General features: G+C 38.5%; 2 protein-coding genes across 5 annotated transcripts; one reads left to right on the top strand and one right to left on the bottom strand.

The window, feature by feature from the left end:
• Positions 1-14: 14 nt before the first annotated feature.
• On the top strand, positions 15-6,798 carry ldhbb (lactate dehydrogenase Bb). 3 transcript variants are annotated; one of them, XM_035946922.2, is made up of 8 exons: positions 15-148; positions 2,294-2,430; positions 2,892-3,009; positions 3,175-3,348; positions 3,445-3,618; positions 3,762-3,879; positions 4,540-4,663; positions 6,299-6,798. In XM_035946922.2, exons 2-8 carry the CDS (start codon positions 2,302-2,304, stop codon positions 6,464-6,466), a joined length of 1,005 nt encoding a protein of 334 aa, XP_035802815.1. In that variant the 5' UTR covers positions 15-148; positions 2,294-2,301; the 3' UTR covers positions 6,467-6,798. The 3 variants fall into 3 exon arrangements, with proteins under 3 accessions (XP_035802815.1, XP_023123300.1, XP_023123299.2); XM_023267532.3 differs by having other exon boundaries at positions 21-76; XM_023267531.3 differs by lacking the exon at positions 15-148 and adding an exon at positions 1,730-1,952.
• A 245-nt stretch (positions 6,799-7,043) lies between these two features.
• On the bottom strand, positions 7,044-15,816 carry LOC111566780 (spexin prohormone 1-like). Of its 2 annotated transcripts, XM_035946924.2 has the most exons (8): positions 15,650-15,816; positions 15,483-15,556; positions 15,059-15,089; positions 14,760-14,831; positions 14,601-14,646; positions 14,448-14,507; positions 7,750-7,836; positions 7,044-7,681 (listed from the first exon to the last, which is right to left on the bottom strand). In XM_035946924.2, exons 4-8 carry the CDS (start codon positions 14,820-14,822, stop codon positions 7,626-7,628), a joined length of 312 nt encoding a protein of 103 aa, XP_035802817.1. In that variant the 5' UTR covers positions 14,823-14,831; positions 15,059-15,089; positions 15,483-15,556; positions 15,650-15,816; the 3' UTR covers positions 7,044-7,625. The 2 variants fall into 2 exon arrangements, with proteins under 2 accessions (XP_035802817.1, XP_035802816.1); XM_035946923.2 differs by lacking the exon at positions 15,059-15,089 and having other exon boundaries at positions 15,650-15,785.
• Between the last annotated feature and the right edge of the window lie 898 nt (positions 15,817-16,714).

Here is a 16,714-nt window from a genome sequence, read left to right as displayed (position 1 = left end):
GTCAATTAAATCCAGTAGGCTGCAGCCTGACAGCACAGCAGGAAGAGGAGCAAACACACAGGACAGCACACCAACGGTGAGTCTCACTGTAGCTTTGGACAAAGGACAAGGAGTTGTTCTTAAAGTAGCTGGACCTCCAAGACAACAGGTGAACAGCCATGTTTTCATGTTGTGTAGATTTGAGAAATTTGGCAGAGGCAGAAAGCTTTGAACTGACTTTGTTTTTGTGGGGTTTTTTTTTTTTTTTGCAGTATATTTATAAACTATTATGCTTAACTTATTATTTGCTGATGAAACTAAAATTGTCCACCTTTTTTGTATCAAGTATTAACAGCTGAACACAATCAGAGTTTATTTGCATTCACTCTCTTCATCTTTTCTTCACTGCTTGTGCTCACTTGGGCGTTTTTTTTTTTTAGTCGAAACACACCTCCAAGTCACATTTACTTTAGTAATCTGCTTATCTGTAATATATAAGTGGGTGTGCTTACAGTTGTTTTCACAGTGGACGATGACAGCTTTGTCTTATTTCCAGATGCACAGGTACAACTATCATGCACATCATCAAAAGGATATTTTTTGGATAACTTCTTTTTTACAAGAAATGCAAATTATGTTTAGAAGTTAAAACCAATATCATAGTCATTCAGATACAAAATAAACTGGCTCACCTGCAGGTTATTTAAAATGTTTTTGGTGTGGAACTAATAAGCAAGATAAGACAAAAGAGAAAAAATCCATATTGCCTTTATTGTAAGCGATCATTTCAAAATAGAACTTTAAAAATGTTTTTAGATGAAACTGTACAGTTCAATGTGTGACTTTATACTAAATATACAAACTGCCTCTAGTTATATTACTATCTATGCAGCATATTAAAACTATTTAATGTCCTTACTTCTCCAGTTCAAGTTCTTTCAGTCGCACAAACATTTGTGAAGTTGCTACACAGATGTCTTGTCCACAGTGTTGGAATGAAACGGCAACTTTGTGATGATATTTTGCTTTCAATAAGGTACCAACTGTGATTTGTTAAAAAAAACTGCTGTCCCCCTGGTGACCTTGGATGTTAAGCCACCTTGTTATCTACTCATGTTTACATGTTCGGAGCACACAGAGTTTTGTGGTGGTAATCCAGTTTCACTCGGGGATAATGAATGGACAGTCTCACCAATGCATTTTCAGTGCTTCATACCTACTTTTTCAGTTATGTAAATGATGTCTTAGCTCAAGCATAGGTTTCAATGCTGCATGTGCAGTACAGTTTTTACAATGTGCGTGCAGCTCATAATTCTTTGACCGTTTCCAAATGTGTATGGTGCATAGCATTCAGTGGCTGCAAAATTATGTATCATTCAGATTCTGTTACTGCCTGGTATTATTTACCAATGTTGTGGATCTGCACAATTGAATTGAGATAAAACTGAATTGAATTATAGCTGTAATATGGATCCATGAGAAAACGCTACTAACCCTGTTTCCAAAAATACATACCTAATGTTTAAAAATAGAAATCAGTCTCTAAAGAACAGTAACAGTTGTTCTTCCTATTACATACAACGCTGATGTTCATCTGTGGCGCAGGTGCAGCAGATGGAAGCAGTGTTAAGGGATTACAGTAACTCCTTAACAGTCTGCAGTCAGTCAGTCAAGTTTGGCATCCGATTATAGCGCACCGTCCTCCATTTAGGGAGGAGGGTGGAGGGAGAGGAGCTCTGTGCAGCTCACAGCCCCTCCATCCAGCCCTGAGTCACATGCGCTCTGTGCCACTGCTGCAGCTGACTGGATACCTGCCCTGACTGTCTGGATCGCACAAACAGCGACTGTAGGAGGTGTTGTGGATGCAGGGGGTACGCAGCTCGGTGGCAACACCCCTTAGGTTTCCATTCAGTTTGCCATGCTGATTACATGGTGGTATTTATACCTTGCAGCTCGGAGCTTCGTCGAACAATGCAAGTATTGCTGCTGTTTTTGTGCCTCACTGTATGTCGTTTCAAGGTGAACTCTGCAGAGAGATAATGTGTGGGACGGTGCTGAGTTAGTGTGATTCCGTTTGTTCTTGTCATGGATCGAGATGTCAAAGGAGTCATGCTTTTATTAGTGCTGCTAGGATAAATATCAGGCGCTGTAGTCCCTCTACACTCTGACCGAATGCAGTATTTATGAAGTTTGGGCATGCAAGGCTGCACACAGGACTGTTTGCTTCTGTTGTGTCTGTGTGAAATGTTCTATGTGTGACAACAGCCTGACCATTAACACTCTTCCCTTTCTTTTTTTTATTTACATTCTTTAGCACTGAAGATGGCTTCAATCCTGCAGAAGCTGATCACTCCGCTGTTCAGTGGTCCTCCTGAGCCCCCCAGGAATAAAGTGACAGTGGTAGGCGTGGGCCAGGTTGGCATGGCCTGTGCTGTCAGTATCCTGCTCAGAGTAAGAGTCCCACTGGTTCTGCCTCTGCTTAGATTACCTTCCTGCCTGTAGGTCTCACAGAGTGGGGAATTACCCAGGTCTTCCTTGACGGACACTGGATTACTGATCTCTTGATGTCTGATCTGGGTATTATCCTCTCACTGTCCTTGTTAACGAAGAAACTAACTACAACACTGTAGCTTGACTTTTGTTCCTCAGCTGACATTGGGGCAACAAGTTTACCTTATTGATAGGCGTTAGAGTGAGAAATTTCTTTAACACCCATTATACTATGTGTTGTTTTATCTGAACTGATTTTTAGGAAGTTTTGAGACTGAGTCATTCATGATTATTAATCATTAGGATTAAAATAAACAGTTTGAACTTCTAAGTTGAAGCTATTTAAAGTGTTAAAGTGCCCCATTTGCAAAAGGCCGTTACGCTGTTGAATGTGTGTGTTGTGATCTTCCTGATGCGTGCAGGAGCTGGCTGATGAGCTGGCCCTGGTAGATGTGATGGAGGACAAGCTGAAAGGAGAGATGATGGACCTGCAACACGGCAGCCTCTTCCTCAAAACCCCCAAAATAGTAGCAGACAAAGGCAAGTTTGTACCTGAAACATGCCATGAAACGCAATCTGACTCCGTTTCAATGAATACCCATCCAGTGTTTCTATAGTGCTGCTAACCGTAACTCTTAGAATCTGAAAGTGAGGAAAAGCCTTTTTACTGTTGTGACAAACTGAATTCTCTTCCTTTTACCCCAGACTACTCAGTCACAGCTAACTCCCGCATCGTCGTGGTGACGGCCGGAGTACGTCAGCAGGAGGGGGAGAGCAGGCTGAACCTCGTCCAGAGAAACGTCAACATCTTTAAGCACATCGTCCCGCAGATTGTCAGATACAGTCCCGACTGCATCATCATTGTTGTTTCAAACCCAGGTACTGTCTGCCACTCTTCATTCTGTTTCTTCCTCTCAGACATGAAGCCATGCAGTGTTCCCCTTTTTTAACGTCGTTAAAATGGCTCTCTAACAGTCGATGTGCTGACCTACGTGACCTGGAAACTGAGCGGCCTTCCCAAGCACCGCGTCATCGGGAGCGGCACCAACTTGGACTCGGCACGCTTCCGTTTCCTGATGGCCGACAAACTGGGGATTCACCCCAGCAGCTTCAACGGATGGATCCTAGGAGAACACGGAGACACCAGTGGTGAGGACTTTCTGCTTTGTCGGCCCTTTAAACTAAACTGCCTGTGAGCAAACAAAAGAGAAAGAATCCCAGTGCGGTATTGTGATAATGTCGGCCGTGTGTGGTAACGTGGATGAGAGTAATCTTTTCAACATGTGTGTTAGTGCCTGTGTGGAGCGGAACAAATGTGGCTGGAGTCAACCTGCAGCTTTTAAACCCGAATATTGGCACCGACTGTGACGACGAGAACTGGAAAGAGACCCACAAGATGGTGGTAGACAGGTAAGGTCCCTTAATCTACTGTGTATTTGCTTTGTTGATTAAATCTTTTGAGGTTATTTTTTAATGATGACCTCTTCTCATGTGTTACATCACACACACAGCTAAATATTTATTATTATTTTTCCTATTAAAGTCATAATTTTCCTACATTGAGGAAATTGTGTACCTTTGAAGGAGGTTATAGCCCATGCCAAGAAAAATTATCAATGAAAAAATAAGAAGCCAGTATGAGAGATTGAGTCAAATAATGTAATACAGACTTGTCTGTACTTTACACAGACCGATCATGTGAAAATTGTGGCCTATTCATTTTATCTATATATTGCCAGTCCGTGACCCCTGTGCAAAAAGTATTACATTAACTGCATAAAAATAAGGATTTTTCTGGAAATTACATTTGTAAGATTTCCTTAAATTTAGACATTCAACATTGTCACTCTGTGTAAATGTCAGACTGTTGTTGTCACAGCTGTCGCACTTTCTTTGTTTCTTTTATCAGGCAAGTGTTTTTTAGAGTGTTGTTGAATCCTAAAGGTTTATTTATATCTCTTCACATCATTGCTTTAAGACAAATCAAATTTAGTTAACAGCAGCACCTCAAAACAGCTCTACTGTCCAAGCTTACTGTTTGTACCTAAAGCCGTGTGTCGTGTCCTTTAGTGCCTATGAGGTGATCAAACTGAAGGGTTACACCAACTGGGCCATCGGTCTGAGTGTAGCTGACCTGACAGAGAGCCTCATCAAGAACATGAATAGGATTCATCCCGTCTCCGCTATGGTGAAGGTAAAGGATGTTCACGTGCACACACGCTCATTCACATTGCACATAACCCAACAGCTTAGTCATTTTTAGTACATTCCAGATGTATAAGATGAAATCTGAAGTATAAAATCCAGTTTTAGGTGCAGTTTTAGTTTTGTTTTGAAACTTTCCAATTCACTTTTATGATACTATAGCTGAAACAATTAGTCAGCAAAAACGTATTAAATTCAATCACAAATTATTTTGATAACCGGTTTGACAGTTTGGTGTTTTGTAGTTACATTAAATAAAAGGAATATCATTGGGGTGTGTATTCTTAGTGGCACAATGCAACTTCAACATATTATCTTGGGTGGAGAGAAACTGTGATGTGTAATTTTCAGAATGTTCATATTTCACAGCCTAAGGTTAAACACTTAAGCAAGACAATATTTGATTGATTTATTAATAATAACAATGTTTCTATATGTAGCCCTAAGTTGCTTTATAATGTAAGGCTGCAGGTTAAAAATACAAAATAGAACATAGAAATGACAAAATAGCATTCAACAGAATGGCATAAAAAAAAAAATGTAAATACTACAAACTGACTAAAGTCTCCAGTCACAATTTCAGCTCAGCATTAGTCAGGCTGATCTCCATAATTATTAATGCTATAGGGTCTTTGTCTTAATGTGTAAGTCGGTTAGATGATGCATTATGATAAAATGGTCTGAGATGTATCATTACAATAGTTAGGTTAATCTCCATAATTACTACCACTGTAGGGACTCAGTCTTAATCTGCAATAAAATCAGGTAAAGGATTAATCTACTGTCAGGAAAATTCTTCGGTGGAGTCTTGACTTCTCCAAATTAATACTCAGAGTCATCTCTCAAGTCAAAGCGAGTGTTTTACTTGTACAAGGAATCAACCTGCACAGAACACAGTCTGGGCAAGCAACTGACAATAGAAAGAAACAGTTTATCTTTAATACAGGCACATAAACAAGTTACATTACCATGGAAAATTACTGAGTACATTGGGTTATACAAGTACACAGTCACACAGTTATACAGTAGTTTGAAATCACAAAGAGCATTTAATCATAATATTATTCTAATTTATAACATTTACATATATTTTTCCATTTTTCCATATATATATATATATATATATATATATATATATATATATATATATATATATATATATATATATATATATATATATATATATATATATATATATATATATATATACACACATATATATATATATACACACATATATATATATATTGCCCACCCTAACCTGGGGAGAAGAGTGGGGCAATAACATGCAGTAAATGGCCAAGGTTGGACTCAATCTCATGACCATTGCATCAGGAACTGTAGCCCCTGTTTACGGGTCACCCACTCCACCCTTTTGAGCGACAGGGGTGCTCAATTTACCTAATGTTTTGAAAATTTTTTTGATCCATCTTGACCCTAATATATAAACCTGTTTGGCTAATTTGTAACGCCAATCATTTTCTCTCCCTCTGTCTTTTTTTTCACTGGAAAGCACTAATTCCCACTTTCACTTTTCCCATTTTGGACATAGTAACTTAAACATTTGCAGTTCAGATCCAGTGTAGCACTAGATTAAACAGACCATGTGGTTCTGCATCAACAGGGCATGTATGGGATCAGTGATGAGGTGTACCTGAGTCTGCCCTGCGTTCTGAACAGCAGAGGAGTGGCCAGTGTGGTCAACATGACCCTGACAGATGACGAGGTGGCCCAACTGCAGGCCAGTGCCAACACACTGTGGGACATCCAGAAGGACCTGCAGGATGTCTAACTGACCAGATGAGGGCGCCATAGCAGCATCTCCCTGACTGCTAATCACCTTCAGTAATTTCACTCTGCATTCGCTGCGTACCAGACAGCTCCACCGTCCTCACCTTCAACCCACTGCCCTCTGTAGCTTCTCTGGTGTTGAGGGGTTTAAACCCACCAGAATTAGCTGTAGCCGTCAGTTTGTACACTTGTACTCGCTGGAGAGAAAACCAAAGGTGACATAGTCTGAGAGAAACGCTGTGACTCATTTGTCTTCGGCTGTGTAGCGCTGTGGGACCATGTGTCACTCGTGTTGCTTTGACGTGCAATAAAGCAAGTTTGTTGGTGCTTGAACCAGACATGGATTGTTTCAGTTATTAAGTAGTGAAGGGAAAATGTACTGCGTGATATTTCTGTAGCGCAGAAAACTACTGTACTGTAGATACCCATCATACATTGAGCAACTAGTGCACTGAAACATTCAAGACCAAATGAAGATAAAATTATTTAAATTCTGAAATACTTTGGAAGCTCCTGTGACTGATTTACAGTCCAACTTCTTCTGTGGATCATTAATTTGTCAATGGATGAAGTCTGTCTTTTTCTTTGTACTTATTTTTGTTGACCTAAAATCCTTTTTAATGACACACTAAGTATTTTATTGGCTGGATTTACCTTTCATGCTTGTTCTGCCTTACATACAAGAATTTCCATTTTTCCTGCCTGTGTCATTTTAACAGAAGTGAAACTTAATCTCCTCTAAATCTCAGCTGCTTACCTCTGATTGACCCAGACATGATTCCCTCAGTGACCCCGTGTGGACAGTGTGTTGATGTATGACTGAACGTTGTCCCGCCTGGTGTTAATCACTGTATGGTGTGAATGAGTGTATCACGAAGTTGTTGCTCGAAGCATTTTTTAAAAATAGTCCTGTGAGAAGTGCAACTGTAAAAGGAAATCCCCACGAGTCACACTGAAAACTGCTAACTAACATCAGGAACAAGCAAGACACTACTATGAATCCCAGTGGAACAACAACAGCTTGCAGCCAAGGCATTTCATTTATACAGCATATTTAATGAAAAGTAAATGCAAATGGCAACACATGACGAAAAATGTGATCGATATAATGAAATGCAACAATTAACCCGAAATAAATTGCAAGTGGTCTCTGATAACTTTCACAAATGGTTTATATTCAGCTTTTGGTAGTCCAGGTAATTTGGATTGTCTCCACCTGAGGAAGAAAACAAAGATGTTGAAACTGCTAAGATAGTGGTCAGGCAGAGTGGTGGTGAGTTTTACCTTCTTCCACAGCTTGCTGCAAGAGCTCCAGAAGAATTAAAGGAGTCAGAGGTGATCCCAGTCCATCACTGCTCTGGTTGGGAGTCTCTGAAGGAAGCATTTAGAAAAGAAATAAAATTAAGTAGATTACACATGTAGATAAATGTATCACTTTTGAAAGCAGATTCTAATTTTGGTGAGATAAATACTTGGTATCAATCAGATGTCACGAAAGATTTTAGGTACCACTTTCAAACAAGGAAACAGAGTTAATGTAACCAGTTGCTCTAGGAGTTGATTCTCCCTTATTAATGAAAAATATACTAATATTTTGTAGATCACTTGCAGTATCTCACTAGTATGTGAGGAAATCTGTGTGTTGTTTGTTGCGCATCTTGAAGGTCAGCAAAGAGGAAATACTAGTCATTCACAAATTCATCACATCACATAAAGTTAGAAGTGTGTTTTTACATACACTAGACAACATACAGATCAACATTGGTTATGTAGGAGTTTGTTCACTTCATACCATCAGTCCATGCAACAAGAAAAAAATCCACAGCTGAAGCACTCATTCACCATTCATCCACCATGTTTTCAAGTGTTTGTCTTTTACTGTAATCCAAAAGGGACCTTCATTGTGAAAATGAATGAGCTGCACCAACAGAAGTTTGGAGTCATTCATCTAGTTGTGAAGTAGGAGGCTGCATGTAACATCCTGAATTGTAAAAATGGGTTGTCATGATGATGCCAGAAAACCATTCCCAGTTCAGCTTCCTCTGATTAAAGGGCAGACAAACTGGTATTCAGATTCTATTTCTTCTTCCTCAGGTGAAAGTATTTCCCAATTTGACATCAAAATGGTCTTTGCATGAGTAACAGCTGTGTCTGCACAACAAGAAGTGCATCCAGAGCAAAATAAAGAGACAGATGCTGAAGAACTGACATTTAAATAAGCCTCCTGATTACACATAAAGAGAGCACAAATTCCATTATCTGTCTTCTGATCTGTCATTTGTCAGTGTTTAACAACAACATTTAATAATTTGCTTTATATGCTGATTAAGACTAATCGTTCAATCTTGTTGCAATTAATTCTGGCAAACTATCTAATCCCATCTTGTAAAGTTACAATATTATATTACTGTATTGTTAAAATGTACAATAGATATGCATCATAAAATGCATCAGCACACTTAGGGTGAAAGCTTCATTAATGCCTTTATTGCAAATTTTTAAAACTTCAACTGGTGAGATGAATTTAAAACAGAATAAATGAAAGAGTGGAATAATGTAGTGCACGACTTACAGTGAAGTGTAACTACAGTCACAAGACAGGTCTGGAAGAGAGAGTTAAATCTCCAGTGCAACATATGTTTTACTTACAAGTAAAAATTACAGCAGAAATGGTAAACATGAGAAACCACAATACAAAAGTCATCTTTCATATATGTCTTACAGTGCTTGGTGCGGCAGTCTGCACACAGTGAGGAAAGTACTGGTAAAGGAATAATAATTGCCTTTACAATTAAAGTGAATATAGTTGAAACAGTTGTTGCAGCAGTCTGTAAGTAATGAAGGTAAAGTGAGAGAAGTCCAAGAAGTGTGCAAGACAGTTCATAGGTAGCAGGCTCACAGGCTGGAGCAAGAAGCTGCTCTGAAGTGTATTTACGTTTCAGTGCCTTGGTTTACTTAAGTCACTGCAAAAAAGACAGTGAAAGGAGCAGCTTGAATGAGAGTATTTGGATGTAAACTTGCCCCAGTAACAACCCTTATTAACAAGTAATGCTCTCAGAACAGTGCACTGACAATAACTGAAAACTAACCTCTCATTTTTAAAACAGTTTTCTGAAGACTATGCCTGACACGCAAGCAGAGATGCCATGCAGTGGTAAGAATAAGACAATGATTCTAGGGGACAATGCAGGGATTTGAGGAAGACCATATCTAGCTAGACTGAACAGAGTTAGGCCCACAAGTGTTAAAGTTAAAAAGATACTATATTAATAACAAATAACATCACACATGGCATGACAGTGTGTTTAGGCCTAAGACAATCCATTAAGACTTAACTTCAACAGTAAACAAACTGTAAGACATGAACACTTCACTGTTGCTGAAGATGACCTTCAATGGATTCGGTTCATGAAAAACATAGCCCAGGAGTGTCAAACCTTATGTGAAGGTGAGAGATAAAGCTGACATTTAAACAGTGAACCTAAGTAGCCATATAACACTGTTGACACAAATCTGTCAGCCTTGTTTTCCCTGGATTGGTACCAGCCTTCCACCTGCATCTCTGCCACAGAAGAAGATCTAATGATCTTCACGTCTGGCTGCACATGAACTGATTGACACTTGAGACGTTCCCCAGGTTATTCATCACCCCAAACCATAAAATTTGCACAGCAATTCTTGCACTGCTACATCTTTGCACTTTTTAAACTTATTTTTTTCAAGCCACTTTATATTGTATTGTTTACAGTGTGTCAATATTGTACTATTTCATTCTCATTTCTCATCCCTGTACATATTGTAAATATTATTACTGCTATTTTATTCTTATCTTAATACTATTGCTATGTTTATTGCTACAGAAGCTGCTGTAACAATGTGAATTTCCCCTGACGTGGGGAGAAATAAAGGACTATCTTATCTTACTAAGATTGTTGCCCATGGTCTCTGTAGCTCTCTCAGCCAGATGCAGCTGTCCACTATGATCCAGATCAGGACTGAAAGGAGTAGACTGCAATTACTGTTGTCAACAAACTACAGTAAACTTAAATGAGACACATAACATGGGTATAAATGTGCTAACAGCAGAACAATGGTTGTATCCTGTATGCTTGCATTTTGTTGCATAAGACCCAGACAATTGTCCTGCCTCTGCTGTACTATATTCTAATGATAATGATAGAAATAACGTGTTAATAATAGTAAATAACTAAAAATACCTCTGCTGTTAGCAATTCAGCTTTAACAAAAATAGCTCTCACAAACTTACAAAAAAACTAACAAAAAATGTTTTCAGCTCATTTTCGTTCAATTTACTGGCCCAATGAAAAACAACGAAAGCCAGGACATTTTCTGCACTTTAGAGAACAACCAGGATGGACAGGACAGGACAGGACGTGAAAACAGGACGATTGGTCACCCTACACGACACACAGTAACGTCAGCCTCAGTATAAAGTAGCGTAAAGTTATATGCTTAAATATGTAATATCTGCCAAACGTCGACACATATTAGCAAAAATATTTACTTTGGCGATTAAATATAAAATTTACCACGACTCACGGAAGGTAGCGTTGCTAGCACTGGCTGTTTACAGTAGCAGTACGCCGGTATTAGCGGGGCTACCTGGGTTTCCTCGGGTGTTCTCGTGAATCCTCGGAAGTCCTCGGGTTGACCACGCTCTCTTCTAAATATGGTCACTTCCGGAAAGAAGGTGGAGGTGAAATAGTGACGATGACGTCACGTTCTCGCCAACGTTGCCACACAGTTTCGTCATAGTCACAGTTGTGCGATGTTACTGTGACATCACACAGGTAGGGTTTAAATATCTGAAGGAAACAGTTAACTTCTTAGATGCCTTCAGGATATCCATGAACATTTACATTCAAGTAACTAGCAGAGATGTCACACTTTACCGTGAAAGAAGATGAAATTCTGACTGCTGAATCTGGTCAGTACCAGATTCTAAAGTCACTTGGGAAAGGGTCCTTTGCAACAGTAGCAAAGTGCAAAAAACTGACCACAGAAGAAGTAGCTGTCAAATTTATCCGTGACGATATGTCATTCGCAGGCAGAAGGGAGATTCAGATGTACAAAAAACTGAAGGAACTTGACCCAGACAAGTGCAATGTGGTCAGGTTTATTGAGCACTTCACCGTCAATAACCACGTTTGTCTTGCTTTTGAATTACTCGGAGACAGTATACATGACGTCATGATAAAGAGAAATTTCAAGCCTTTTCGTGTGTCTGAGATCCGCGTGGTTGCTCAGCAGCTTCTAGTGAGTCTAAATGCCCTGAAAAGCATTGGTCTAGTCCACGCGGACATTAAGCCAGACAATATTATGCTGGTCAACCACAAAGCGCAGCCCCTCAAGGTGAAGCTGATCGATTTTGGTATGGCCCATATGTCATCCAACTTCAACAACTACAAAATTCAGGCAATTGGATACAGGGCACCAGAGGTCATCCTTGGTCTCCCCTTGAATGAAGCAGTGGACATGTGGACTCTGGGCACTGTGTTGGCCTTTATGTACACAGGCAAGCACCTGTACCCTACACACTCCAACTATGAAGCCATAAGGGTCATGGTACAAATGCAAGGTCAACCAGAGGAGCGTGTACTAGACTCAGCAAAGTATGCAGAATCCTATTTTACAAAGTCCAACAGCTCCCCGTGTGATATGTGGAGGCTCAATACGTCAACCGAATACACGAAAATAACAGGGATCGCGACAGAGAGGCGTAGCGGAATTTACGACCTTTTTAAAACACTCGACGACCTCTTGCATTACCACGATGCACCTGAGGACCCCACAGAGCTTAAGGACACTTTAGCATTTATAAGTTTACTCAAGCGGATGCTTCACATGGATCCAACGAAACGGATCACACCCACACAAGCTCTTGGACACCGTTTCATAACCATGAAACACCTTTCTCATGGTGCCAGCAATTCTGCTAATATATCTGCAGCACAAACAACAGGGTGCCAAATGAATGAAGCACCGGTTGAAAGGTATGTGACTTCCACTGAAACTGTAAGCAGCAGTGATGGAAGGAAGGAATTTGTCTCCGTGGAATCAAAAGTGCCATCAGACTATGTGCCGGTGAAAAGTAAACACAAGTATTTCAGGGCGATTGGCAAATTCTTCTCCAGCATGTTCAAATGCTTCAAATGCAAAAAAAAAAAAAGATTGAAGACGGACACATCTCCCGTTGTTTGCTGCAGAAGAGCAAAAAAATAATAACAATCCGAAGGAACGATGGAACATTCTCCAGAAATGTGCTGAAAAGGCCACGCCTGACAGTCAAACATTCCTAGAAATGAAATTTATACTGATATTAATAATTTACATATATATATATATATATATATGTATATATATGTATATATATATATATAATCATTTTAAGCAACGTAAAAAAAACAAAAAAATAAATGAATATAATTACAAGATTTCTCATAAGTTTTTTTCTACTGAAGTACATCTGAACATCCTACATATTTTCAGTTAACAAATACATCTCCAGAATGCTGTACTGTATATTACCAAGTGGTCCACGCTTGTAAGAACACATACAACAAACCATATACGAAAGCAGATGCTAAAATTATGTTATTAACTTGTTCACAATTACCTTAGCAGGTTTCAGTATTAATGAAAAAAATTAAACTACATTAAAAACTATTTGAATGACTGAGAAATGACTAAAAACAAGCATGTAAAATCCAAGAAGAGATCTTGTTTCTTTTACTTCTCCTAGACACAAATTAGATATTTTTGATACTAATGTGAGACCAAAGGCTTGTTCTAGTGCTTCTCAAACTCGACCAAAGAGAAACAATCACATATAATCTCATGTTTGATCAAAACAAAAGATCTCTATATGATCTCAAATAAGTCTAGTCTCAGCCTCTTGAAAGTGAGACCATGAAATCAGAGAAAGAGCTCAAACAAAACTCAGCTGTGACTCCCAAGAGCTCATTATGCTTCTCAAATATGTCCCAGTTTTCTTATAGTGACCTCAGGAGAAAATAGCTCATCTGTGTCTCACCAATCACCAAAATATTTTCCTGATGCTCAACATTTTTGTTAACAAAGTTCAAAAAGAAATTTGTAAATATCACAGTGTTTGGCTTGACATTAACAGATGTTTATTTCTATATATGTATTGTTAAAAAATAAATAAATAAATCCAGTACTCCAGCTTTAACACAACAGGCACAAACTTGCAGCTGTGTCAGTTAACAAAAACATGCTAACCTGAACCACCAAAATGAAAATAAACTAGCTGTTTTCAGACATTTTCATAGAAATTAGAATACTAAGGCCAATATGTAAGAAATTGCTGTGTGTAAATCTGTGTTTGTGGTTCAGTTTCCAGAGAAAAAGGGATGAACTGTATCACAAAGAATTTAAAACCTCAGGACTGAGACACAAACTGATGGTAGCAGCTAGCTAGCACTAGCAGTTAACGGTTTCTGCTAGCTAACGCTCACTAGCAGCCACTGGCATGCTAGCAAGGATTCAGGCAACACTGAGTTGGCAACACTGAGTTCAAATTAACAACTAAGCTTTCAGGTCTTTAGATCATAAAGACATGGATCATCACTTACAGTAATCAGAGCAACTTTTGGGTTGAATTGTTGAGCTATTGCTCTGAACAATGTTAAGTCATCAGTTCAGCAGGCAAACCTGTTAATAAGCTTTCAATAAGTTATGTCTGTAAGTCTTCTGTTTTAGCAAGGAAAAACAAATATTTATAACTGACTTAGAAGGTATTGAAAAATGAATTTACCACTTTGAAAAGTCATTAGTTAACTGTATTAGTAAACAATTAACTATTAGAAAGCCATACAAGCCTTTAATCCAAAATATGTAACTGTTTTTGTTTGAAGTGAGGGCTGCCTAACAGTGACACTGGAACTATATTTGTTTTAATCATATTATATGAGTGGAACTGCATCACACATTAGACATACCCATATGTGAAGTGTCCCCTTCATCTCTGCTGGTGCGCTCCAATACTGAACGGTGTCCCTCTGTAAAAGACCAACATTCATCATTGTTCTCTCTCGATGTGATAAAGCAGCTTCAAACTGGGTAATTCCTTGCTGCTATAAATGTGCTCTTACGTGCTCCTTTGAGGTATAAGATCGCCTGAGGAGTCCAGTTTCTCCTCTGTAAGATGGTAAAAAAAAAATATTGTCCTATTTCATCCTGATATTTTCAGAGATGTTCTCTAAATTCAGCTGAAACATGAATCATAATAATAAAAGCCTGTTTTCACTCACCTGTGGTGCAGTCCAACACTGCGAAGCCAATGACACCACAAGTAGTATGACTAGAAGAGACATTGTTGAAATCTGCAACGGTATTATCATTATTATTTATAATAATAATAATAATAACAACAACAACAGAAAACAGTATTGTAACATAAAATGCATCCATCTCATCAAAAATCCTAAAGTATAAGTATCTATTGACAGGCAGTATGCATATAAACACTTAAAATCAAGGTTTAACACACTATAATGTAGTTGTATGAGCAGATTTAAGTATTTATTAATGCATTTGAAAAGATCTATACCTCCTCCTGTGGCCACTTATGTTGCAGGCTACTGCAATGATAATAGCGTAAAACACAATCATAATAATACAAAATATGTATTCATAAGACAAGTTAGAATTGTTGAGTATCCAATTTAATAAACACTTTTCCTTATATCTGCATACAGCTTTGTTATAGCATTATATTAATCATTTAATAAGTGTATACTTACTCATATTTATTCTTTTATTAGCAATATATCATTTTTATATCGTAATGTGTTTACTACTTACCAAACTTTTGTACAGTGCTGACATGCTTTAAGTTAACATTCTCATTTATCTCTGAATTCTTGGACATGTTAAAAAAGGTAAACTGACTAAATATAATAATGACTATTATAATACTAGCCTTAATAATAATAATAATAATAATAATAATGATAATAATTGTGACAGCTTACCGTCAACTTGTTGTGCTCTCCAGCGGGCTGCAGCCTGTTAAAGTGTTTGACTGGTGCGTCGTCCTCCTCCGTCCCTGTGTCACAGTATTTTAAAAAGCACAATTAATCAACCAGCTCGTTATACAGCATCATTGACGAGGGTGACGGGTAGTCTCGTTAGCTCACACCTTGTATTTCAGCTGACAAAGTGACAGGTGCTGTTAAAGCTGTCGCTGCACATTCATCACAAACACACGAATGAGATTCAAACTTTTAAGCTTCTCGTGAACAGCAGAGTGTCTTCACAGGGTCACCGCATGAAGACCTCACTGGTGAGATTTTATGAATGAATCTGACGTGTCAGTGAGTATGTGTGTGAAGGAGGCCTCAAGTGTTGATGCTTTCTATAAAAAGCTGCAGGAGTCTGCACCATGTTTTGTTCTTGTCCTGTAAACAAGGCTTAGGGTTTATTTTCATATAAAATTCCACAAAATCAACAAACAGGTGTTCCTTGATGGAGAGTTAACTCATGTGAATAGCACAGCATGCTAGTATGAATTTATGGTAAATATAAAGTTACAGCAAGCGGCTGGTTATCTTAAGGTTTAAGTTCTCACTAATTAACATGTTTACATCTCCTTTCTTTAAAGTGTCAAAAAATAGAAAGGCACAAACAGCATTGATCACCTGACAACTTCACCATGACAACAAGACTTAATGGAGGAAATGCAGCCAGCAAGATGTGTAGCATTCAAACCTTTAATACAACCAAAACCTGTTGTTTTTCGACACTGAAGTGAACAAAGAAAGGTAGAGGCACCTTCAGAAATTTTTCTAAGGGGTAGCTAGATGAGCCGGTAAAAATCTTAATGTGGCACACCAAAACATAAAGCCATAATGGAATTTCAGGAATTCTATTCTGCTGTAGCAGTATAGAGGCTACTAATTATCATCCATCCATCCATTATCTATATACCGCTTAATCCTCATTAGGGTCGTGGCGGGGCTGGAGTCTATCCCAGTTGACTTAGGGTGAAGGCAGGGGACACCTGGACAGGTCACCAGTCTATCTACCAACTATCAAATAGTAATGTATTTAGTTTTTTCATTTTACAGTTAATGTTGCCAATTATTATCAGCATGTTGGTTATTAGGGTGACCATTGTTCACAACAGTCCAGAAGAAGGGATGCTACAGTATATTGGAGGGAAAAAGTTTTCTCAAAACAAATTGCAACGTCGATACTTTAGTGC

Source organism: Amphiprion ocellaris, chromosome 3 (genome assembly GCF_022539595.1).
Source record: "Amphiprion ocellaris isolate individual 3 ecotype Okinawa chromosome 3, ASM2253959v1, whole genome shotgun sequence".
Classification (NCBI taxonomy): Eukaryota; Metazoa; Chordata; class Actinopteri; family Pomacentridae; genus Amphiprion; species Amphiprion ocellaris.
The sequence above is the reverse complement of the archived record's forward strand: the minus strand, read 5'-3'. Positions and strand labels throughout refer to the sequence as shown.

Coding starts and splice junctions, on each gene's coding strand:
- ldhbb (XM_023267531.3), top strand. CDS start 1,898: ATGCTGATTACATGGTGGTATTTATACCTTGCAGCTCGGAGCTTCGTC. Junction 3,880..4,539: donor CACAAGATGGTGGTAGACAG/GTAAGGTCCCTT, acceptor CGTGTCCTTTAG/TGCCTATGAGGTGATCAAAC. Junction 4,664..6,298: donor CCGTCTCCGCTATGGTGAAG/GTAAAGGATGTT, acceptor CTGCATCAACAG/GGCATGTATGGGATCAGTGA.
- LOC111566780 (XM_035946924.2), bottom strand. CDS start 14,822: ATGTCTCTTCTAGTCATACTACTTGTGGTGTCATTGGCTTCGCAGTGT. Junction 14,647..14,759: donor AGTGTTGGACTGCACCACAG/GTGAGTGAAAAC, acceptor ACCATCTTACAG/AGGAGAAACTGGACTCCTCA. Junction 7,837..14,447: donor AGGGGACACTTCACATATGG/GTATGTCTAATG, acceptor TGCTTCCTTCAG/AGACTCCCAACCAGAGCAGT.